Genomic DNA, 21,645 nt, shown 5'->3' with positions numbered 1-21,645 from the left:
GCGAGAGCCAACAAAGTAGTATATGTGCCGGAGAGCATTGGAAAAAAAACCTTTAGACCGACTTGAGAGCCATGCTATCATATACCTTGGTAACCACAGGATTTGGGGTCATGCCCGACATCTAATCGTAGGATACAAAATTTAGAATATTAGTATGCATCGAGATTATCGAGACTAATGATTTATGCTTTCTTGCTTTTTGCCTTCTCATATCTTAACCATTCGCCCAACGCCATAATCGGGAGAGCTTGACCGAAACCGACAGTCATCTTAATCATGTCCTTATAAAAGTTAGGATCGTCGCTGATTGGTGTGCCTTTTGATACGTTCTGGACTTCACCATTTACTTTGACTTGAGCGATGCAAGCCTTGAGCTCGGACACGGCGGTGAGTAAGTATTTGGTCTCTTCCAACAACCCCTATTTGCGTTGGTGTCAGATATCGCGCTCGGTGACAATTAGGCACTTCCGACTTACAGTTCGAACACCTATGAAGATACCGGCCACAAAACCGGCACTGGCACTGGTCTCGACGTAGCTCGTCTTGTCAAGGGGCAACGTTCTCCACAGTCCGGTCTCATCATCTTGTAGCTTGACGAGAGCATCCAATTGTCGATGCAGGACTGATTTCAGAACTCTGTAGACTGAGTCCGATGGCGAAAGTTGTATCATGTCGAGGAATATAGGAATTGCGATGGTAATCTGCTCAGAGGCTGTCATCAATCTGTGCCCAGGCGATGAGATGTAAGATTTACCCAGCAATTACCGCGCGCCCAAGCTATATGGCCCCATTCGTGACCTCCTCCTTGACCGTCAAATTCGAACCCATGGTTCCATAAGCCTGTAGTCGCATCCATCAAGTACTGCGCGTGTTGAATGGACTGAAATTTGGCTGAACGCGCATGTGGCTCAGTCTTTCATCGAGGCGTCTCAAGCAAACATGACTCACCCTCTTCTATATACTGGGGTCTGTTCAGTAGCTTCCCTATCTTCGCTAGTGGAAGTACTGTTTGATGGGCATCAGCAACGAGTGAGAAAACATGATACATAGCACAAACCTGTCATCATGAGCGTATCGTCCCAAACTTGATTCTTGTTCTCCAGTCGGAAAGTGACTTCAGTAGCTGGGTCAGATTAAGACTGCGACGAATATTACGGAACAGTGCTCACTGTGCTGGAATATACCTTCCTCAGTCCCTACCTCGATCTTTTAGCGACAATCATTCGATTACTTACGATGAGATTCAAGGCGAGACCTACTGGGACAATCGTGATAAGCCCATTCGGCCCATTCGTCTATCCATCCTTCATATAATTTCTTTTCTTCAGGCGTGAAGATTCCCCCGCGCTCATACTCCACTTCCATCAACGATGCGAGAGTCAGCAGAACAGCCATACTGTTAATGTTCTTGGTAGTCCCGCCTTCTTCCGCTCTAGCAGTATACCAATCTTTGAGAATCTTCAAGGTCTTAGCACCTTCCGGTGATGAAGGATTTTGAGCGATCTTCAGGTTGTAGTACTATAATGAGGCGTCGTCAGCACAAGTCGATGTGAGTACATGGACGAGAGAAGCTGACGTTGAATAGGCCAAATAACCCGATTGCTTGTTGCCATTCCCAGAACTTCCAGCTTTCTCCAGGAGTCAGCTTGACGCCCATCTCCTGAGTATTCACTGACACATGACTCACCTAGTACTGTCTATGACCCTTCCATCCTCGACTTCATTAGGAGGTATTAGCTTCACTCGGCACATGAACCCAGACAAATACTCACTAGTATGTTTATGAATGTTATTATAAAAGTTCATGCTACTCGTGGAATAATATTAATAAGGGGAGTATAGTATGTGATGGCTTCGCCATCTTCTCTAGGGAACCTACAACTCGCGCGAGATGAAATTAATCACGCTTATATTTACATAATGGTTTAATTTTCCAACTTTCCTAACATTAGGCATAACTATAAGTGTGAGTACATACACCTTAATTGAGAATATTATGTACATGTTACTTAAGTAACTTACCAGGTCCACTAAATATACAGTCCAACAAATATGCTTACAGGACTACTACTTATCCCTCTTCTAGGGTGTCTAGTTCTACTACCTATGAACGGTGACTCAGCCGCAGGAGTAGAACGAATTAAGAAGACAGCACTGACAGCATACCTTCTTTATCCTCGAGTTCTACCAAAGCTTTGGTGATTCTGGCAACCAGTTCATCGACATTCTCTTCCTTCACCTCGTATGAGCGGTAATCGAACAGAGGAGCAGAATACCCAGGCTTGATATTAGCGGACATTGCGGATTATCTGATATAGGGGGAATAATGCCGAAGCCGATTGCTGTAATAATTGGTGGTGGAAAGCTCAATCAGTGCGCAACACGGAGGTTGATCACTTGAACGTATATTCATTTGATGGGTGTGAGCCAGCTAAGATGGATATATAGTTGTTTTGAGCCCATCTCAGCCTGAATAGAGGATGTTCCGAAGGTATATCAAAACAGCGATCCCAAAGAGCGACCGGCGCCGGAGGGACCATTACCCGAATGACTCTGCGACTGGATCCCGATCCTCTTGTCACCTGACATCGAGCACGATTCCCAGCTATTTTTAGCCAAGGCCCACCTTATCTTCCCATTTCCAAGTGGATCTGACAGGTTTAGCCATGTATCCAGATTTCAGTCGGTCTTCTCTTGTGATTCGCCTGACTCAAGGGACTCAGATAAGATATCCATTCTTGCCAAGACGCTTTATAGTGTGAATGCTCTATTTTGGTCATCAAAACCCATAATTAGCCTTGATGTGGATCTACCGATGACTTGATGCGAGGAGTCCCACCAGCGGAGTGAGAATATCATTGGGACACCATGGGGTCGAATGTTTTAGTTCTTCCAGTTCATCACAATTCGAGCACACACTATGACTCATCTAAATCAGCCCAGCACTACTGTACAGGACGAAAAAGATCTTGAGATCAATCATGTTGAAGCGGTCAACGACGCGCGACATGCACTTGATGACAAGTATCTAAGTCATGCTGAGGATGACGCAGCAAGAATCCTTCGGGAGAATGGCCCAGTCGAATACACTATCGAGGGAGACAAGAAAGTGCTCCGTAAATTGGACATATGGGTTTGTAGTGAGTGTCCTCGACCACATCATCATTTACCCTGCATTTTTAGTACCGAAGTTCATCGTGTATACCCTGGTTCACCTCGACAAAAGTGCTTTATCTTACGCTGCAGTCTTCGATCTGAAGAAAGAAGCTCACTTGGTTGGCAAGCAATACTCGTGGCTGGGGTCTATTATATATCTCATGCAATTGTTGGTCCAACCGATCTCCGCTTATGCGTTGGTCAAGCTACCCATCGCCTGGTGGGTAGTGGGAAACGTCCTTTGCTGGGGTATATCCCTATGCGCGATGGCAGCTTGTCATAATTTCGCTGGTCTATTGGCTACTCGTGCTTTGCTGGGAGCGTTCGAGGCTACGATCAGTCCGTCATTCATTGCTATGACACAGCTGTTCTGGCAAAGAAGAGAACAGACTTATCGTAATACCGGTACGTTCATTCAACTATCCTGACGGCCTCTCAACGTGAGTGTTACTGACATCAGATCGCGTGGCTAGCATGGCTCATGTCCAGCTCCATCGCCGGTATCATTGGACCTATCTTGACTTATGCTATCGGGCATGTCAAGTCTGGTATTCAACCTTGGCAAGGTATTTTCCTGTTTTTAGGTTGTATCACCATTGCATTGTGTCCTCTCATCTTCTGGATGATGCCGAATGATATATCATCCGCCAAGTTCTTGACCCAGAAGGAAAAGGTTATCGCTGTCGAGAGATTAAGAGATAACAACACAGGTACTAAGACCTCGTAAGTATCACACTCTGAAGTTGTATACCTCTTCCAGAACATTCAGCTGACCTGGTGACGTAGTAAATGGAAATGGGAACAATTCCGAGAAACTCTACTCGATCCCAAAACTTGGGGATGGGGACTAATGCTCACTTGCATGGCCATCCCAAGCTCTGGAATTGGTACATTCGGCACATTGATCACTAAAGGCTTTGGTTTCAATTCATTCGATACTATCCTGTTCCAGATCCCACCAAACGTTTTGACCCTGATCTTCTTACTCGCGGGCACTTGGACGATGAACAAAATTAGATTGAGATTCCCAGTCGTTGCGTAAGTCAATTGTTGACAAGTAAACACGCAATATGGATGGTATCTGATCAAAAGCCTCTACAGCTTCTTCGTACTCTTCCCCATTGCTGGGGCAGCATCTTTGCTTTAAGTTCCTCGAACGAAGCCTCACGCTTTGCTCGGATCGTATTATGTCATCATGTTATATACCCCACTTCGTAAGTGATTTAGCCTTGACGATGCGATCTTGCTTACCGGGTCTATAGAACCACTGGTCTATTCATGGGCAAATATGAATTCAGCTGGAATCACCAAGCAACGTACGTTGGGAGCCATCCTGTTCATATTCCAATGTGCGGGAAACGTTGCAGGTCCTCAAGTTTGTAAGTATCATTTAGATTCTCGTACAAAAGCGATACGTGTTGATCACACAATTTGGATAGATCTCGAGGAAGAAGCTCCGATTTACAGGACTGGTCTATACACGGACATGTCATGCTGGGCTCTACTGTTCACTTTGATCTGCTCCATGGCAGTATACTTGAGATACTTGAATAGAAGACAAAGGAAGAAGAGAGAAAGAATGGGTAGGATGGTGGATATCCAGGACATGTCGATCATGACTTTGGAGGAGGCGGCGGTGAGTAGTTTTGCAGCTTTGGCCAGCCCGTTGGTACATCGTAATGATGACTAACGAATTGTGTGATCAGGCTTATAAACGAGAACTCGCCGCTGCTGGCGAAGGACACGATATCAACGCTCACGCTTTCGATGATCTAAGTGATCTTCAAAACCCCGAATTCCATTGCATCTTATAAAAGGCTAGCAGATGTTCTTTCCTTGCTTCGGACAGGCCTTGTTACCTAGTCACGTCTCGTCTTATTCAGTTCGTCTCGGTCTTTGTGATGGTGAACGTAAATATGTCTGTATTGCCGAGAATCATAAATCTATGGTATGCATCGCGTGCGTCCAGATCGGAGCCGAACAGTAGTGACTTGCGACAAAAGATGGGGAAAGGAATGGGGATGCAGGGGCTCTATCGATAGAAGCTCTCAATTCTTCACCTCAAGAGCTCGCACAGAGGCCTGCAACACATAACATCAACGCTCATCGTCTGGTCCGATCCGACTGAAAGTTTCTGTCACTCACTTCAAGCCCGAATAGGTAATCATCACGTACATGAGGATACAGGTGTCTGACTGATTCCGCTAGCTTGTAAAGGTATTCCTAGTATGAACACAATTAGCTGAAAGATCCCCAGGCTTCTTCATGATGCTCACTTTATTCGGACCTGATGGTCCATGTCGTTGGAATATTGTCTCAGCGAGCTCGTCGATAGGTTCGTGTCCAACTGCAGCGAGTAAGCATGCAATGACAAAGCGATCAAGACGCACAACGTACCAAAAGCTGGATTGTCGAGCTTGCCGATCCAGATCTCGGCCTGGTAGGTAGCATTCAGTGGGACCCGCAACTCAGATGCGAGGACTCACACTGTCGACCGCGATTATCTCTTCCTCTTCATCAGGTGTTGTAGCATAGACTGGCACAGAATGACATGTGTATCCGTTCTATATCATAATCAATTGAAATGAATAATAGATATAAGCAGGCCTGGTAATTTACCTTCTCCCGATGTTCTGATCAAATCAGCCTACATGTCCTAGAGCGAGAGATAGGGCAAAGAGCAAAACTCACCCATATACGCTTTCACTTCCTCCTCATAGTCCGGATTTATCTTATAGGCCATGCCCCATACATAATCTTCTGGTAAAATAGTACCTTTCGGTGTGTTCTTGTGGTTCGTCAGCTGTTCACGGTCTCGTGTAATCATCCACGAACAAGTCACTCACAAGGCCTTCCAACTTATGCCATTCTCTAGCTTCTATGACCGTCACCACTCTTCCTGGAGCATCAGGCGTACCTCTATGATCTATGGATGATTGGGCGAAACGACGGACAACACCTTTCACGTATCCAGATCCTGCGAGGGTCAGCTTAGACTCAACTGCAAACCGACTTACGTTGTTCGACCGCGTGCGGTCTATGCTAGAACGCGTAGTTGAGCTTCATTCGTCAAGCGGCCACTATGCACGGTGAGCACTCACGGCGGCTTGAATATCAGTGAGCCGTACCCGAACACCCAGTAAACCATCGTCGCACTTTATTTCTATATTGTTAGCATTGTGAAGGTAGCAAATAGACGCAAGTTTGATCAAGATGGATGCAAACAGCAATGTGGATGGTCATCTCACATCACGTGATCACACTACTACCTGGGACTTAGCCCTCAAGGTGCCTCATGCATGCATGCATCCATCGGTACAAAGAAATCAAAGATGCAGGACTAGAACCCATTGTGCTGTCATCATTGTACAGCACGCTCCGACGCTATCGTAATCTTATGCCTAATGTTGTCTAGAGTAATCCAGATTGAAAGGAGCACCCATCCTTCATGCCTCCTCCTCCACTAGATCGGTGTGTGTATCTGTACCCGGCACAGCAAATATTGGTCCCTCTTCCGGACCTTTCAGCCTATCATCGGGAATCTAAAGCCCATTATCAGCAGAAATCTTGCCCGCTAATCTGAGTCTACTCACGAATAGTGAAGTTGCGAATACTAATGAAGCACCAGCGAGACCGAAGATGAAAGTGTTTCTCAGCGCTATTCGAAACCCTTCCCTTGCGGTCTCTCTCTGCCAGGCTTCAGGCAGATCATCAAAGGCATGGAACACGTGTCGCAGCTTGTCGATAATCTAGCACATGGTCAGCTTACCAATTCTAGCCTGCCATGTTGACATACCTCTGGTGATTCAAATCGCTCATTCAGCTGACTGGCCAATGAGCCTTGAAATACCGCGCTTGATAGACCAACACCGAACACTTGACCTAGACTTCGCCATACAAAGACAAATCCGGTGGCGGTGGCGATCTCGTCGACTGAAAGGACATTGAATTAATACTGTAGTACAACGAATGGGGCCAATTACTATCGCTTGACTCACTTTCGACTGAATTAAGCATTCCAACTGAAGCGGCATGTCAGCACCAATTATATACCTGTGTGCAGACAAGACTCACCCAGCGTCAAAGTTAGTAGTCCGCTAAAACCGACACCCATCGGTACTACACTGAGCCACTGCGCAGCCCAAGAAGAGCTCTCCCGCAATGTTACGAATAATGTCATCGACATCACAGGTCCAGCGCAGTTGAGAACGGTCAGCCACTTGAAGTGCAGAGTCTTTTGGCAAATGTATCCCATGATCGCACCCATTCCAGCAATAAATCGAGATGTAATGAGGAAAGAGAAAGTCGGTGCTACGCCGCATCCCAATGTCCCGAGCGTAAATATAAACACAGCTTGCACGTATGCCGCTCGTCTACCTATCAAGTCGCTCAATCGTCCATACAAAGGTGTGAATGTCACGCTGCTCCATAGGTATGCCGTTCCTATTCGATCAATCAGCAGCTGACGCCAACAGATATTGCCGTAAAACTACCTATCCATGCTTCTTGATCTGCTGAATGAAGTTCCGAAGAAATTGTAGCTATGCATGTTGCCACGACTGTCGTTTTCGCGGTGCAGGTAGGTCAGCTCCTTGGACCACGACTTAACTTTGCCACGGAGATAGAATACTCACCGGTCGGATCAAGGGCGGACAAGAAACCAGTCAAGAGAGCAGTCGCAACAATCACCCGCTTACGAGCCACGCTAAGGTGTCTCCAATCTTGCTGGATGTCGTCTTTGCCATTGTTCGGTAAAGGTTCACGTTCACCTTCCAGTGAACTGGACATTATCAAGCTTATTTCTATCGTAATCGTAACGTTAACATACCCAGACAGCGCATCATATATAAGGAGTTCAACGTGTGGAGCATAACGTGTTTCCGCAAAATTGATTCTCACAACACCACCTCGAGAACGAATTGAGGGGATCAGATAAGTAGCCTTCGGACAGACGAGGACGCAAGATCTGTTTGCAGACCAGCGATCTCAGTGTATGAGTAGAGATTGCGCAGCACTAGGGCGTACGGAGTCGAACAATGACGTACCCTGCTATATTCTTTCTCCCTTCTTCGGAAGTCGATGCTACTGTATTTCCCTTGATACACCTGGCGCCAAGCACACTCTGCGGTCTGACCAGCACCATTTGAGGTGTATATCATGTTCGCTGTCCTTCCGTTCCGCCTGTGATGTGATCTAGCGTGGAATGTGATGAGCGTCAATCTTCGAGGGAGATCGCCGTTATCTTGCAAATCACACCACCGATTGCGCAATCGATTAATCGCATCATCTGACTTAATCACGCTAAGATGAAGATAGATAGTACAAGTATTCCAGATTTCGACGATTTATTCCAGATTCCATTCATGCATTGAATCATATCTAAGAGAATTGACGACATCAGCTTGCACGTGATGCATGATCATAGTGTGGCTTGCTTGCATGCTGCTACGACGTTAGGCCTTCATGAAGTCGCTATCTGAGGTCATCATCATTGATCACCTCATCAGAGATGCTAGGGTCGGGTAGCCGAGTTTATTTGAAAACATACTTTTGATATCATCGAGTGAATTAGTTGATATACGGTGGAGTAGTGATAATCCAGCTGACGATTATGCATCCAGAATCTATCATCTGCTTCGCACAAGAACAATTCGTAAATTGACAATTCGTAAAAATGCCCGTTGCTGTACAAGAACAAAACCCAGTCGAGACCATCAAAGCGGCTCTGACCAAGGTCAGTGTGACCGAAACCAACGAATCGTTTGACCTTCGATCGTACTCCCATTTCGATGCAACTCCAAGCATAGGCACCGAGTTCCGAGCATACTCTCCCAACGGCAAACCGACACTGTCTATCAGAGATATCTTGGGTAATACGGAGAGAGAAAAGGCTCTCGGACGATTGGTGTGAGTAATTATCTTATCTGCAAGTGACAAAGATGACTGATTGTTATTGTAGTTCCGAGCGGGGAGTCGTATTCTTTCGAGATGCAGTCATTTCGCCAGATGAACAGACTAAACTCGTCGAATCTCTGGGTAGACTTGGAGGCAAACCTTCGACCAGCAAGCTCCACGTTCATCCCCTCACTCTGGGTGGAAGTGAACTCGGTGATGAAATTAGCATGATCTCAAACAAATACATCTTTGACAATCATTTCAAGCGTGATGACTTTACTGTCTTGAAGAGGAAATTTCACGCCTATCTATGGGTAAGTCCGGCATCCGGTATTCGCATTGCGATGTTATTGCTGACCAACATCTTCGACACTCCTTGTGCAGCACTCCGATATAACATTCGAACCTGTGCCATCAGACTACGCTTCCCTCCAAATTCGTAAGCTGCCCAAGGTCGGTGGTGATACACTGTGGGCTTCGGCATATGAAGCATATGATCGATTATCTCCAGCCTACAAGTCACTCCTGGAAGGTTTGACTGCAACCCATATAGGACAAGGTTTCATCGATATCGCTAGAAAGCAAAACACCACTCTTCGAGAGCCCAGAGGAGCACCAGAGAATGTGGGACAACATCTCTCAACTGTTCACCCCGTGATCAGAACCAATCCTGTCACCGGTTGGAAGGGTTTATTCGTCAACAGAGGCTTCACAAAGAAAATCAACGAGTTGACGCAACATGAATCTGATAATCTCCTGGACTTCTTGTTCGAGCATATCTCAGCTGTGAGTGGCTAGCTGGCTGTCATCACCCTGCTGACAGGCTTTTTCGATCCATAGAACCACGATTTACAAGTTAGATTCAGATGGGAGGAGAACAATTTGGCTATTTGGGATAACAGATCGACATTCCGTAAGTTCTTCCACATATTCACTGGGACCAGCGTACACGGCACTAACACAAGCACACCGCAGACTCGGCTACTGAAGATCTGGACAATGTCGAGAGAGTTGGAACTCGATCGGTCAGTTTGGGCGAGAAACCATACCTAGACCCTAAGTCCACAGGCAGAAGAGAGGCTCTTCTCAAAGCTCAGTCTCAGTGATTGGACGAGTAGGGGTGTATGTATGTAGCGTAGAGATCCGGACATCCTTACGGCGTTATAATTGTATCATGCATGATGATATGAATATCGCATCGCTTTGTATGTATGGACGCTGGATGAGGATGCGACTTCGGCTCTTTTTCCGGTCAAAGGATGTGCAATCATAACTCAGAGATGTCTCAGTTAGCCGAAGCTTAATGTTAGTCACCTCACCTCAACAATATGTTTTCCCATTCAATGTCATCTCAAGAGTCCTGCTTCTTCATCTGCTTCAAGAGTTCTTCCCGTAATTGTCCAAACTCGTCATGAATTTTGCATACACCAACCAAGCTAGGAGATCGTCCAAAACGAAAATCCCGAGTAGCGGGAAATACGTTTCCTGTGAGTCCGCCTTTGCTCACCTTCTGCTGTGCTCATCACCCATCCTGTCCCAGACGGAAGTCGCTGACTCCACCTCTCCACGTAAACAGACAGAACCAAGGGCAACCCTCGACCTATCGTTGGTCTGCTGGACCCTTCATCTACGACCGTCACTCCGCTAAGATTCCCCGATAACTCTCCTGTTAGATCAATTCATCATCTCATCGAAGAGTGGGACAAGGTCCATGAGACGCTCATACCAGGTACACCAGTGGAGAACGTTGATGATGTGGTCATTCTGGCTCCGCTCAGAGGAAGAGATGTGATCTGTGTAGGGAAGAACTACAAGGAGCACGCTGAGTAAGTCAACCTGTTGTCACAGCGGGCCCCAGTGTCGCTGCGAAGTGTCATCAAACACACCCTAGAGAAGGTGCGAATCATAGAAGATGACATGCTCTCAAGATGGGCATGGTGAAATGTAGCTGATAGAACATCCACGAGTGTAGGGAATTCCACAGCAGCGGCTATGACAAGAGTGACACCAAAGCACAGCCTGATTTCCCGGGTGAGTAGGGAATCTATATCTTTAAACTCAGGCTATTCCTTCTGGCTAGTCCATGTCGTACAATATGGATGAGCTGATCTGGATACCAAACACAGTGATCTTCACCAAACGAGCGTCATCCATCATCGGTAACGGTTCTCATATCTATCCCCATCCCAACATCACTAATTCAGTCGATTACGAAGGAGAACTTGCGATCATTATCGGTAGAGGTGGTATTGGGATCAAAAAGGAAGATGCCTGGGCTCATGTTTGGGGTGCAACCATCGTGAATGATGTGAGTGGCCGTGCTATTTTTGATCCCTGTTCATCCTTGTAGAAACTGTCCATCGTAACAATCATATCTTTGCCGTACAGAATCTTCCAAACACTTCGATCCCATGCTAACATATCCCCTCATCCAGGTCACCGCCAGAGACAGACAAAGGGATCACAAACAATTTTATATCGGCAAATCTCTGGACACGTTCTGCCCTATGGGACCATGGGCTGTACATGGTGAGTCAAATTATCATTGCTTCATCTCCTAGTTCACACTGTGACGCTGATGCACAATATTCAGCTTCCAACCTCGACTTCAAGAACATGCACCTGACCACTAAGCTCAACGGCAACGTGGTGCAATCCCAGAACACCTCGGAATTGCTCTTTGATATTCCTACCTTGATCGAAACCATATCGATGGGAACCACGCTCCAACCTGGGGATGTCATTGCTACGGGCACGCCGGCAGGTGTATGTCTCTCAACGGGCGTTTTCTTGAAAGACGGTGATGTGGTCGAGATTGAAATTACAGGTATCGGAAAATTGAGAAACAAGGTAGTAGATAGAGGACGAGCACCTGATTGTGCTCCGGTAAGACAGAGCTAGATGCAGATAAGGTAGATGAATCTAGACATAAGAGGAGGACTGTACAAGCTACGATTATGTATGAAGTCAACCTACTGCGATTTCGTATCAATCTTCTCATGAATGGCTAATCGAGGATTTGGCCGGTATCGGGAAGAACGGAAGGAGACCGCCAGAAGTCAGCTTGATAGGCTCTCTACCTAGCCTCAGAGTCTCTAGGTTGTTTTGTTCTTCTGACACCACTCTACTGCACCTGATGTCCCTACTCGGGGATACACACCTGACATTGCTGCCCAGTTGGACATCGAAAAGTCTGCTGGGAGGGAGAGCGAGAGGGGGACAGACAGGGTAGTTTACGTAATGTTCCGCGATGCATGGAGTGATGATGAAATTGGAAATGAGGATGAGGATCGAGTTGAATCTATTCCTCATCGTTCATCTACTTTCTCTTCTTCATCTTCCTGCATACCCACACAAGATATCATCAAAAATGGCTACCGCTGCTAGGTTTCTCTCTACTGCACGACTCGCTCGGCCGTCAATCGCTGTGAGTCTCAAGTCAGTTGAAGCAATCTCGTCATAGGAGCTGTCATTAATCGGAAATCAAGGCCAACGTAGCTCGTCAGTCCAGAGGTTATGCTTCTGCCGCTGGAGCAGGTGGTCCAAGTAAGTCGAGTCACTCCATACATGCGCCTGAGTGTCCTGAGTGTGGTTCATTCGCTGACTCCTCGTTAGACTATGGTCTGATTTTCTCCCTTGCTGGTGTTGTGGGTGAAAGTTCCTTTTCGTTCTGTGGGTGATCCAGCTAATTCGATTCCTTCTAGACCGGTCTCGGTGCTTATGCCTATCTTCAATACAACCCTGGTAAGGACTTCTTCATATGACTGCTTCCTATCAGGTACTGATCCTTCGTATCGGACACAGCTGCCAAGGCCGAAATTTCCGCTAAAGCGCATGAACTCGAAGCTAAGGCTGAACAGAAGATCAACGGTGTACAGTCCGAAGTAGATGCTGCTGACCAGGGTACCGGTTCTTATGCTGCTCTTATCAAGTGAGTAACATACATATATCACACATAGATCTGCTTACCTGTATCACCGCTCTGTTCGACTGATCTGATATTTTTGATTCAACCTTGCTATCGCTAGGGACTCATGGACCCCTTTCACTCTCACCAAAGTCGCACCATACAACCACAACTCCGCAGTTTACACTTTCTCATTCGGTGAAGATGGCAAAGACAAAGTCTCTGGTGCCGAGGTCGCCAGTGCTCTGTTAGTCAGGTCTCCTCAAGGTGAAGGCGAGATCAAGGATGATAAGGGTAAACCAGTCATCAGGTGAGCATCATCTTCCATCGAGCCATGAATGTCAAAGGGACTGATATAATCGCACAGACCTTACACTCCCGTTTCTTCCAACGAACAGAAAGGTTCTATTGATCTGTTGATCAAGGAGTACAAGGTGAGTGGGCGGCCTGCATCTGCGCCGCGTCCTTGTAAATCAGGTCGTCTGCTTAAGCGTGGACCCTATGCTTCGATGCGAACTATAACCCATTGTCGATTCCTGGCTGACGGACTGATGTTGTACACGCAGGATGGTAAACTTACCCCCTTCATCTCGTCTTTGCAACCCGGTCAACAACTCCTCTTCAAAGGTCCTATCCTTAAGTTCAAGTATGAACCCAACACCTTTGATCGAGGATTGGCTGTCGCTGGTGGAAGTGGTATCACCCCCATGTATCAACTCATCACTCACTCCTTGAACATCCCCGATGATAAGACAAAATGGACTTTGGTGTTCTCCAACGTTACTGAGAAGGATATCTGTGAGTGGTCGAGCGCTTGAGGTCAATTGCCTCGAAGCAAACTGATTTGCTAACTCTGTCCAATGTCAACAGTACTTCGAAAGGAATGGGACGAACTCGCCAGGCAACACCCTGATAGGCTTGAGGTAAAATACGTTCTTGATAAGGGTCCTTGGGGCTGGAAAGGTGAGTGATTCTGGCGTCTCTTGATGGAATTTGCGAATCATATGTACAGTCGCTATACCCCGGCGCTCGTCTAGCTATCATTTCACTTTCTCGTTGAGCGGCTACTCTTTTCTCTCCAGGTGGTGACCCTGTCAATCAGATGACACTGACTCGTGATTCTTGCCTTAGGTGAAACCGGATTCGTCACCCCAACCATGATTTCGAAGCTCTTCCCCCGATCGCCCGACTCAAACGAGAAAGTTCGAGCCTTTGTCTGCGGTCCTCCACCTCAAGTCAAGTCTCTTGCTGGACCCAAAGACGGACCCAGACAAGGTGAATTGCAAGGTGCCTTCAAGGAGTTAGGTTATACCGCCGACGAAGTCTTCAAGTTCTAGATGTCTTTAGATTATTAGAATGCTTAGATATATACAAGGTTGCTGACACGGATAGAAGGGCGCTATTTGGGGTAAAATCCGAGACGGATATACTCTCTCATCGTTGTGAGATGTATTTCGATGCTTCTTTGTCCAAATGTCTTGCTTGCCATGCATTGCAAGTTTGCCAACCGATTGATCCATGATGGCATCCTTGGATCCGTTTGACCATCGTTGTTCGGTTCAGGTGCTTCGTAAATTATGAATGATCGCAGAGGGATGCTCAACGAGTGGTGCACAGGCGTGCATGTGATATTGGTCCAAACATGCAATACAATTATACGTAAACTTATTCTCTATATATCTAATCCATCCTGAGAAGCACAATCCAGATGAGGTTTATAATCAATTCATATTTCTACCGCTGGTCCACCACCTGTCTTAGCAGTTTCCTCCTTCGACAATTTCAGTTGATCGATCGACGCAGTGATAGAATCAGTCTCGCCGTCGTGGTTCCATCCTGGTAGATCAGCCAGATCCCTAGCGGCGGCTGCTCTTCTGGACTTCAAAGCGTCTCCTGATCCAGGTCTCCATTTCCATGAATCCTTCAACTCCTTGGATAGTGTACCTTCGATGAGCTCAACGACGTATTTACCGATGTTGGGTAACAGTTTGAATGAATGTCTATAAGGGTATAGCTTTGACTTTCAGCAGAAGCGAGGGATGAATGAGGCCATTCGTCTGTGCAAGTCAACAATGAACATGTAACACTCACCCAGAATCACCTGTAGCTAAGATGAAGTTCTTCCATTTAGGATGTTCACATATCAACAAATTCGCATCGGCAGTATCGGTACACCAACACAAAGCTTGGTTGAATCGCTTCTTGTTCTTAAATCTAGGCAAGAAAGCGTCGACGGCTCTACCTATACTGGCTTCTGATTCTAATGGGATGGTATCGGTAAGGTGTTTAGCGTGAGATCGAGGGACGGAAACCTTCTTGGGTGACGAAGCTCCATAGGGTTGATGCTGCTTGAATCGGGTGAATCCTGGAAATTCGTCACAGACTTTGATGATACCGTATCTGAAGGAGGAACGGGATGAGCTATCGGCACGGTAAGAGTCAGAGATACTATCAGAGCTAACTCACTCGTTAGGCTCGAAAAAAAATCCCAAATCGCCGTTGTAGACCACTGGTGTATCCTTGAATTCTGCTGCTTCTTCCGGTGTCAATTGCATATGAGCGTAAACCCAGGCCTGGAAAGTGATACAGTCAGCAGTTGCTGTTCGCAAGCTGGAGCTTGAACAGTAGATGATCGCACTCACCTTTGACACACATTGATCCTCCAAATCTACCAGAGTTGGACTCCAAGCTCCAGCAGCCAGCACCACTTTATCTGCATGATACTTTGTTCCGTCGACTGTCTCTACGCCGACACACGTTGTACGATCTTCGGCGAAAAGAGGGGCTTTGAACGAGCCAGCACTACCACAGAGAAGTGTAAGCATGTGTTTGGCTTGAAGGTCACCGGCCAAAGCCAGGGAGTCAAGTTACTTACCCTCCGAATCCAAATTTTACGCCCTCTTTCTTCAAAACTTCTGCTATACTATTGATGGCTTTAGCTGCAGCCAGCCATCCTCCGTCCGATGACCACACAGCTTTCCAGCCCTGACAGAGGGGTGAGTACGAGTTTACGTGAGTGATACAATCGACTGACTCACCTTGATCTGCTCTCGATCTAACAGAGGCATTTTCTTCAATATCTCCTCCTCGCTGTCCAACCATTCTGTTGTCTTCTCAAGTCTTACACCAGCGTTGACAGAAGTTTCGTAAGCTTCTTTGAGCGATTTGATCTCTCCTGGAGTATGTCCGCAGTCGAGCTACACATCTCAAATGTCACCTTTGCTTCAGGGAGCTCGTCGATCTTCATTTCCACTCACTCGTCCCGTGTTATGGAAGTAGGGCTTGAACACTTCATCGTTCAACCACATATCCCTAGCTTCCATGCTCAGCTGTATATCGGCTGGGTTCCTCAAGCGGATACCCATGATCTTATTCAAGTCATTCCCTGCCGATTGAGCAGATGGGATCTCATACGTATCCAGGACAGTGATGTTGGAAGGTGTATAACCATTTCGTAATAAGTGAAGGGCAGTAGAAGATCCGATCGTCCCTGCACCTCCCACCACCACGACCTTAGCGTCTTTCTTTGATGATGAGGGAGACATTATAGCTGGATGATTGTGATGCTGCTGATGCTTACGAACATGATCAAAAGAAGAGTCAAACAAGTTACCATATACTGCTGCACTTATAAGAGATAACAGATCAACCCAAAATGCCAGTGAATCGGAAATGGGTTTCCATAGACTCCGTGGTATCGGTCAATTCAAGTGTCTCCCAGGTGCGACTCATTCCGTCACGTGAGTGATACTTTCAACTTCCCAAATGATCGCGATCGCCCTGCGAGACATGAGGGGATGAATATATGCATGCTCTTGTTGTTTGAGTGGTCCCAGTGTTCCATACGTGTGTTGTGTGTGTCTCTGTGTGCGCATCCGTGTATCGATCGATTGATGCATCAAATCAGGTACAGGGATTAGATCACGCCAACACTACAGCCGAAAAAAATGGGAAGCTACTGCAGATTCATGGGTTTCCCTACTCAAGCATAGTGTTCTTCATCCTGCAATGCGATTCGTAGTTCCATCGCCCCTCGAGCGATTGGTGGGGCAATACCTACATCCGTTAATAGAAGAACAACAGTGATAGTGACTGTCTCTGTCAACTGGTTTGGCCTCCCATGGAGGGGATTCACAAACGAATGAGATTAGCCGAGGGTACTTTGGGAAATCCAGTAGACATCGGACCGGATTGCCAATGACGATTCAGGTTCACAGATTAAACTCACCGCCAACACGGACTTCTTATTAGGAAAAAGACTTGCATCCGAGCTGACGGATAGGCTCGATACGAGACCTTTTGTTTTTCCTCTCGATTCACCCCCCAGCCCATGTGACGGGGACTCCAAGGAGGTATCGTTCAGAGATAGCGGCAGAAGAATGGGTCCGGTACCAAGGAGAGATAAAGAAGTAGTAGATAAAGCGCTCACGCAGAGAGAAGATAAATGAAAAAATATATAAACTGAGCCGAGAATTCTTCGACTTCCCACTTTTTTTCCCATTGGCAATCCTGAACTTCTCGACGAATCACTCCAAACATAATGGCCGAACTCGACGCTGCATCTCCTAACACCCGACCGGGTGGCAACGATGACAACCTACGAATCAAAGAAGTGGGCAACCCTTCTCACAACGCTCACAATGCGGACGAGTTCGATATGGTAGCTTATCAGAACGAGGTACCGTTATGGAAGAGGATCCACCAACACAGTCTGACACAGATGTTGCTCATGAGTGTCCAAGCCTTCTGTGGTCCTGCCATGGCGGACGCTATTGCCGGCCTCGGCGGGGGCGGGCTGGCAACTCCACAAACTTCGAACATTGCGTGAGTCAAGAGTGTCCCTCTTCGAGCCTTGTGTATCTGATCGTTCTCCCGTGATCACCTAGTACCTCCATCAACTACGCATGTTTGGCTATCACTTGTCTTTTCGGTGGTCCCATTGTGAATCGACTCGGTACGAAATGGGCCTTGGTCCTCGGTGCTATGTCTTTCCCTATCCGAGGTGCTTCCTATTACTGCAACAGTAAATTCGGTGTGCAATGGGTACGTTCTGCATCTTCCCATAAGCCCCAGCACCTCATCAGCTCAAGCTGACTTTCCCGTCAATCTGATTTTGCAGTTCTTAATCTTTGGTGCTTTCATCACCGGAACAGGAAGCGGATGTTGGTATGTTGCCGAATCAGGTACGATCATGTCCATCGCTCCCAGTGGGGCTAGAGGAAAATATCTCGCTCTTTGGCTCGTGGCCAGAAATCTTGGTCAATTGATTGGAGGTGCTATCAACTTGTCCAAGAATCACAAAGCTGGAGCCACCGGAGGGGTAACTCCAGATACATACATCGCTTTCTTGATTATTGAAAGTCTTGCGTGAGTGATTCAACCTCTGCTGGGTCTTTCCGACCATAGTGAAATGCTATACTGACCATTGTCGATATTGTTCAGCTTCCCATTCGCCTGGCTCATCAGTCCTCTACACAATGTTGTAAGATCGGATGGTACGAAAGTCAGAGTTTCCGAGAAACTCTCTACCAAAGCCGAATTCAAGTTGATCAAGATTACAATGACTTCGAAACTCATCTTGCTCTCAGCTCTTTGGGCCGTCTGGTCTTTCTTCTACAGGTGAGCAAGTATGACCATCGAGTCAGTATAGGTATTCTGAAGCTAATTTCATGCAATTCAATCGAAAGTGGTACTTGGTCGACCTACCTGGGTACATACTTCAGCGTCAGATCCCGAGCTCTCTCGTCTCTGATCTCACCTTCTTCTGCATGTAAGTCGTCGAATGATCTGATTCCCCTTAGTCACACACTGACGTCTCGATGTTAACCTAGTATCGGTTGCTTCGGTCTCGGTTTCATCCTCGATATGAAGAAAGTCAGTCAGCGACGAAGAGCTCAATTGGGTCTTTTCACCGTGCTCATACTCAACATGGGCGTGTATATCTGGACAATCGTCATGCAAGTCAAGTTCAACAAGCATCATCCTGGTAAAATCGATTGGGTGGACAAGTTATACCCCTCTGCCTTTTTGCCTTACTTCTTTGTCCAGACCACCGGTCCATTATCGCAATCATACATGTACTGGTTACTTTCTTCTTTCGCCACCGATGCTCAAGCCAATGTACGAAATGGTGCTGCCTTCAGATGTTTGGAAGCGGTCGGTCAAGCGATATCATACGGTATGAACACCCAGATCAAGACTTCCCCATTGATCGGTTTCTGCGTTACGTTCGGTTTGATGGCTGCGGCGATGGGTCCCATGATCCTCCTGGTCAACTCGACTCCCAACGAGATCCCCGCGGATGCTTTAGACAAAGAAGAACACGAGAAGGAAGTCCAACAACTCCAACAAAAGGATCTAGCTGAGAAGGAAGAGGACGTCAACTATTCGGTAAACCGAGTTTAGATGAACATGACCATACCACTTTCTTTGACGATTCGCTCTTTTATTGCTAGTGAGATATTTGGAGATGAAGAGGGACTGTTCGCATAATTTGTAAGGACATAGATCTACAATTGATCCTCCGGGTGCTGCTATTTTTCGTTGTTACGCTTTTGGTTCGATGCTTTTTCGGTCATGATACAGAATGTCATTGTTTCTGATTCCTAATCGGCATAAATGTATATGATCCCATATCAGCTTGCAGCGTCTCATGTTTTCTTGTTGCGTATACGCTTACCTCAACAACACTAAAACCGCCAGGTATTCATGTTACCCTTTCGACTAGATTGAACAGATCATTGTTTATCCGATGAGCTGACTTGGTCATAAGTTCCTCCTGCATACCACGTTTCAGCATATCTTCTAGCTCATTTGCTTGTGCTTCTATGTCCTCCGCACCTTCCCATTGGGGTATCGAGCCAATCGCATCTCGGAGCTCGTACTTTGTGATCTGTGACTCAAGGAGCTCATCAAAAATATCTCCCTTCTGACGGGTTAGGTCAAGCAAAGCTTCTCGAAGCTGTTCCTTCCTTTTTTGAAATACAACTCCACCCATATCCGGACATTTTGCATGTCTACTAAATTCTACCACGATCTTCTTCAACCCTTTCCTCGGGGCGGGAAGTAGCAGTGGTTGAAGATGCACATTCTCGATATACATCTCTTTGATAGATGGGAAAAGAGCAATCAGGGATTGGATAGACTTAGCAAGTCTTCCAGTTAAATCCATGTCTCGTTGGTCCAGTATGCTAGAAGGATATTTGAACCTTATTGTACGAAGTTGGCCGGCTGAGTGACCCAGATCGACCAAAAAGGAGACTGTGTCAGGTGACTGATCTCGGATCCCCTCGGAAGAACTCGAAGAGAGGTGCAAAGCGATATCTTGCAGGATGAAGGAAGAGAATGTGAGCTCGGTAAGCTGAGGTAGAAAGGGGGGCTTTGTATGAGCCACCCTGGGGAGATTGTTACTCGTTCTTTCATCTATCCCACTCCGGATCCAAGCACTCAGGGTAGGGATGTTGGGCATGCGATTTTGCATAGGATACTTCACCAATGTCAGGTTCTGTATCAGAGACAGATCGTATAATTTCCTTTTCACATGACCGGAACTTGAAAAGCTGAAGCCTGTTTCGATAGCCGCTATTTCGTAGGTCTCGAATGAGCGGTGGTGATTATACAGGTTGATCAGGTGAGAGACTGGTACCTGGCTCGATGACACGAGTACAGGAGATGCTAGGGAATATGAGGATTTGGAGACCTGCCTGAACGAGGATAATGTCTTCATAGATCCGGCTTCTTGGAGATTTTGGAAAATGAGAATGAGTATTTCAGGTGGGAGAATGGGCGGCTGAGTGCTGGTGAGCATGATTGAGAGTGTACTTCTGAAGCATTGAGAGGAGAAGATATGGATGATAGCTGTTCAAGACATTATACGTGTGTGAGATTTAGTCGTCTGGGAAGAAGCCAATCTGTCGGTCTTTCGGTCATCGCTATACAACACACAGCACACAGCATGCAGCAACGCGCATACTTGTACATGACTCTGGGTCGACTCGAAGTCATGTCAGGCGATGAACTAAGGTCCCCAGTGAATTGGATGATCCAGTCAAAGCTGTGTTGAGTCTATAGGGACTGCTGACTCGAAAGATCTGTTTCACGCGTACGAATACAACATAGATTGGTACGACGTGTGTTAACGGGGAGTGACATGCCAGTGATCAGGCAGCACTCCCATGATATCATTTTAACGATGGCCCATCGTACTCCCCACTTTCAAAGCTTCGAATTGCCCACATGCGGTCTGCATGAGTAGGTTCTAGACAAGACAACCTTATCCTTGAGCAAATGCCAGTACCTGCTCAACATCACACGAGGCTTTGGCCTTTGTTTTCGGAAATACCACGTGAAAAAGAGGAGACAGCTATATGAGAATCAGCCGTTATGGATGGCCATTATATAAATATATCTGAGTGAATCACTGTTCAGATCCAGCAGTGCGATCACAGTCATACATGAATTACTTTCTGGTGACAGCGTCTACTGGACCGGAAAGGGTCATCCGACAAACTGGCTCGTATGATTACCCAGGGCGTTGCTCTCCGTAAGCTTCCGAAGACGTTATGCATCTGATCGGATCGCAGGTCCCTCCTCTTCGGTAGTGTCCTGACCTCGCTTAGAGGCTTGACCTGAAGATGGGATGGTAGGTAGGGATTAATAGATCTAATCTGATAAAAGACGGTGGGTGC

General features: G+C 46.7%; 12 protein-coding genes across 12 annotated transcripts; 7 read left to right on the top strand and 5 right to left on the bottom strand.

The window, feature by feature from the left end:
* Nucleotides 1-182: 182 nt before the first annotated feature.
* I203_101019 (uncharacterized protein) lies at nucleotides 183-2,299 on the bottom strand (the record flags this gene model as incomplete). The annotated part of the gene is made up of 12 exons (XM_065516789.1): nucleotides 183-419; nucleotides 477-701; nucleotides 755-891; nucleotides 949-1,005; nucleotides 1,058-1,114; nucleotides 1,170-1,196; nucleotides 1,260-1,518; nucleotides 1,577-1,628; nucleotides 1,688-1,718; nucleotides 1,918-1,942; nucleotides 2,061-2,104; nucleotides 2,167-2,299. The coding sequence occupies 12 exons, from the start codon at nucleotides 2,297-2,299 to the stop codon at nucleotides 183-185; spliced, it is 1,284 nt and encodes a 427-aa protein (XP_065373607.1).
* A 621-nt stretch (nucleotides 2,300-2,920) lies between these two features.
* Nucleotides 2,921-4,303, top strand: I203_101018 (uncharacterized protein; the record flags this gene model as incomplete). The annotated part of the gene is made up of 5 exons (XM_019145977.1): nucleotides 2,921-3,140; nucleotides 3,184-3,561; nucleotides 3,630-3,879; nucleotides 3,943-4,194; nucleotides 4,258-4,303. The coding sequence occupies 5 exons, from the start codon at nucleotides 2,921-2,923 to the stop codon at nucleotides 4,301-4,303; spliced, it is 1,146 nt and encodes a 381-aa protein (XP_019004536.1).
* A 48-nt stretch (nucleotides 4,304-4,351) lies between these two features.
* I203_101017 (uncharacterized protein) lies at nucleotides 4,352-4,970 on the top strand (the record flags this gene model as incomplete). The annotated part of the gene is made up of 4 exons (XM_019145976.1): nucleotides 4,352-4,370; nucleotides 4,419-4,535; nucleotides 4,596-4,792; nucleotides 4,863-4,970. 4 exons carry the CDS (start codon nucleotides 4,352-4,354, stop codon nucleotides 4,968-4,970), a joined length of 441 nt encoding a protein of 146 aa, XP_019004535.1.
* Nucleotides 4,971-5,204: 234 nt separating this feature from the next.
* Nucleotides 5,205-6,304, bottom strand: I203_101016 (uncharacterized protein; the record flags this gene model as incomplete). The annotated part of the gene is made up of 10 exons (XM_065516788.1): nucleotides 5,205-5,237; nucleotides 5,302-5,379; nucleotides 5,433-5,503; nucleotides 5,554-5,593; nucleotides 5,643-5,720; nucleotides 5,776-5,789; nucleotides 5,848-5,944; nucleotides 6,003-6,115; nucleotides 6,174-6,193; nucleotides 6,258-6,304. 10 exons carry the CDS (start codon nucleotides 6,302-6,304, stop codon nucleotides 5,205-5,207), a joined length of 591 nt encoding a protein of 196 aa, XP_065373606.1.
* A 298-nt stretch (nucleotides 6,305-6,602) lies between these two features.
* Nucleotides 6,603-7,944, bottom strand: I203_101015 (uncharacterized protein; the record flags this gene model as incomplete). Its single annotated transcript, XM_065516787.1, has 7 exons — nucleotides 6,603-6,698; nucleotides 6,750-6,905; nucleotides 6,953-7,089; nucleotides 7,155-7,178; nucleotides 7,231-7,599; nucleotides 7,650-7,715; nucleotides 7,791-7,944. 7 exons carry the CDS (start codon nucleotides 7,942-7,944, stop codon nucleotides 6,603-6,605), a joined length of 1,002 nt encoding a protein of 333 aa, XP_065373605.1.
* Nucleotides 7,945-8,830: 886 nt separating this feature from the next.
* Nucleotides 8,831-10,157, top strand: I203_101014 (uncharacterized protein; the record flags this gene model as incomplete). Its single annotated transcript, XM_019145973.1, has 5 exons — nucleotides 8,831-9,063; nucleotides 9,116-9,365; nucleotides 9,436-9,837; nucleotides 9,892-9,964; nucleotides 10,027-10,157. 5 exons carry the CDS (start codon nucleotides 8,831-8,833, stop codon nucleotides 10,155-10,157), a joined length of 1,089 nt encoding a protein of 362 aa, XP_019004532.1.
* A 305-nt stretch (nucleotides 10,158-10,462) lies between these two features.
* Nucleotides 10,463-11,952, top strand: I203_101013 (uncharacterized protein; the record flags this gene model as incomplete). Its single annotated transcript, XM_019145972.1, has 6 exons — nucleotides 10,463-10,538; nucleotides 10,628-10,877; nucleotides 11,024-11,082; nucleotides 11,178-11,359; nucleotides 11,487-11,580; nucleotides 11,645-11,952. 6 exons carry the CDS (start codon nucleotides 10,463-10,465, stop codon nucleotides 11,950-11,952), a joined length of 969 nt encoding a protein of 322 aa, XP_019004531.1.
* Nucleotides 11,953-12,421: 469 nt separating this feature from the next.
* Nucleotides 12,422-14,295, top strand: I203_101012 (uncharacterized protein; the record flags this gene model as incomplete). The annotated part of the gene is made up of 10 exons (XM_019145971.1): nucleotides 12,422-12,478; nucleotides 12,540-12,597; nucleotides 12,667-12,698; nucleotides 12,756-12,795; nucleotides 12,856-12,982; nucleotides 13,080-13,268; nucleotides 13,326-13,392; nucleotides 13,525-13,756; nucleotides 13,829-13,921; nucleotides 14,090-14,295. The coding sequence occupies 10 exons, from the start codon at nucleotides 12,422-12,424 to the stop codon at nucleotides 14,293-14,295; spliced, it is 1,101 nt and encodes a 366-aa protein (XP_019004530.1).
* Nucleotides 14,296-14,684: 389 nt separating this feature from the next.
* On the bottom strand, nucleotides 14,685-16,503 carry I203_101011 (uncharacterized protein; the record flags this gene model as incomplete). The annotated part of the gene is made up of 7 exons (XM_019145970.1): nucleotides 14,685-14,958; nucleotides 15,050-15,358; nucleotides 15,425-15,531; nucleotides 15,601-15,760; nucleotides 15,834-15,943; nucleotides 15,997-16,155; nucleotides 16,216-16,503. 7 exons carry the CDS (start codon nucleotides 16,501-16,503, stop codon nucleotides 14,685-14,687), a joined length of 1,407 nt encoding a protein of 468 aa, XP_019004529.1.
* Nucleotides 16,504-17,498: 995 nt separating this feature from the next.
* On the top strand, nucleotides 17,499-18,827 carry I203_101010 (uncharacterized protein; the record flags this gene model as incomplete). The annotated part of the gene is made up of 6 exons (XM_065516786.1): nucleotides 17,499-17,782; nucleotides 17,845-18,001; nucleotides 18,078-18,325; nucleotides 18,401-18,577; nucleotides 18,646-18,728; nucleotides 18,790-18,827. 6 exons carry the CDS (start codon nucleotides 17,499-17,501, stop codon nucleotides 18,825-18,827), a joined length of 987 nt encoding a protein of 328 aa, XP_065373604.1.
* A 59-nt stretch (nucleotides 18,828-18,886) lies between these two features.
* I203_101009 (uncharacterized protein) lies at nucleotides 18,887-19,363 on the top strand (the record flags this gene model as incomplete). Its single annotated transcript, XM_065516785.1, has 1 exon — nucleotides 18,887-19,363. One exon carries the CDS (start codon nucleotides 18,887-18,889, stop codon nucleotides 19,361-19,363), a length of 477 nt encoding a protein of 158 aa, XP_065373603.1.
* Nucleotides 19,364-19,664: 301 nt separating this feature from the next.
* Nucleotides 19,665-20,765, bottom strand: I203_101008 (uncharacterized protein; the record flags this gene model as incomplete). The annotated part of the gene is made up of 1 exon (XM_019145968.1): nucleotides 19,665-20,765. One exon carries the CDS (start codon nucleotides 20,763-20,765, stop codon nucleotides 19,665-19,667), a length of 1,101 nt encoding a protein of 366 aa, XP_019004527.1.
* Nucleotides 20,766-21,645: the final 880 nt, after the last annotated feature.

This window comes from Kwoniella mangroviensis, assembly GCF_000507465.2.
Source record: "Kwoniella mangroviensis CBS 8507 chromosome 1 map unlocalized Ctg01, whole genome shotgun sequence".
NCBI classification, from domain to species: Eukaryota; Fungi; Basidiomycota; class Tremellomycetes; order Tremellales; family Cryptococcaceae; genus Kwoniella; species Kwoniella mangrovensis.
The sequence above is the reverse complement of the archived record's forward strand: the minus strand, read 5'-3'. Positions and strand labels throughout refer to the sequence as shown.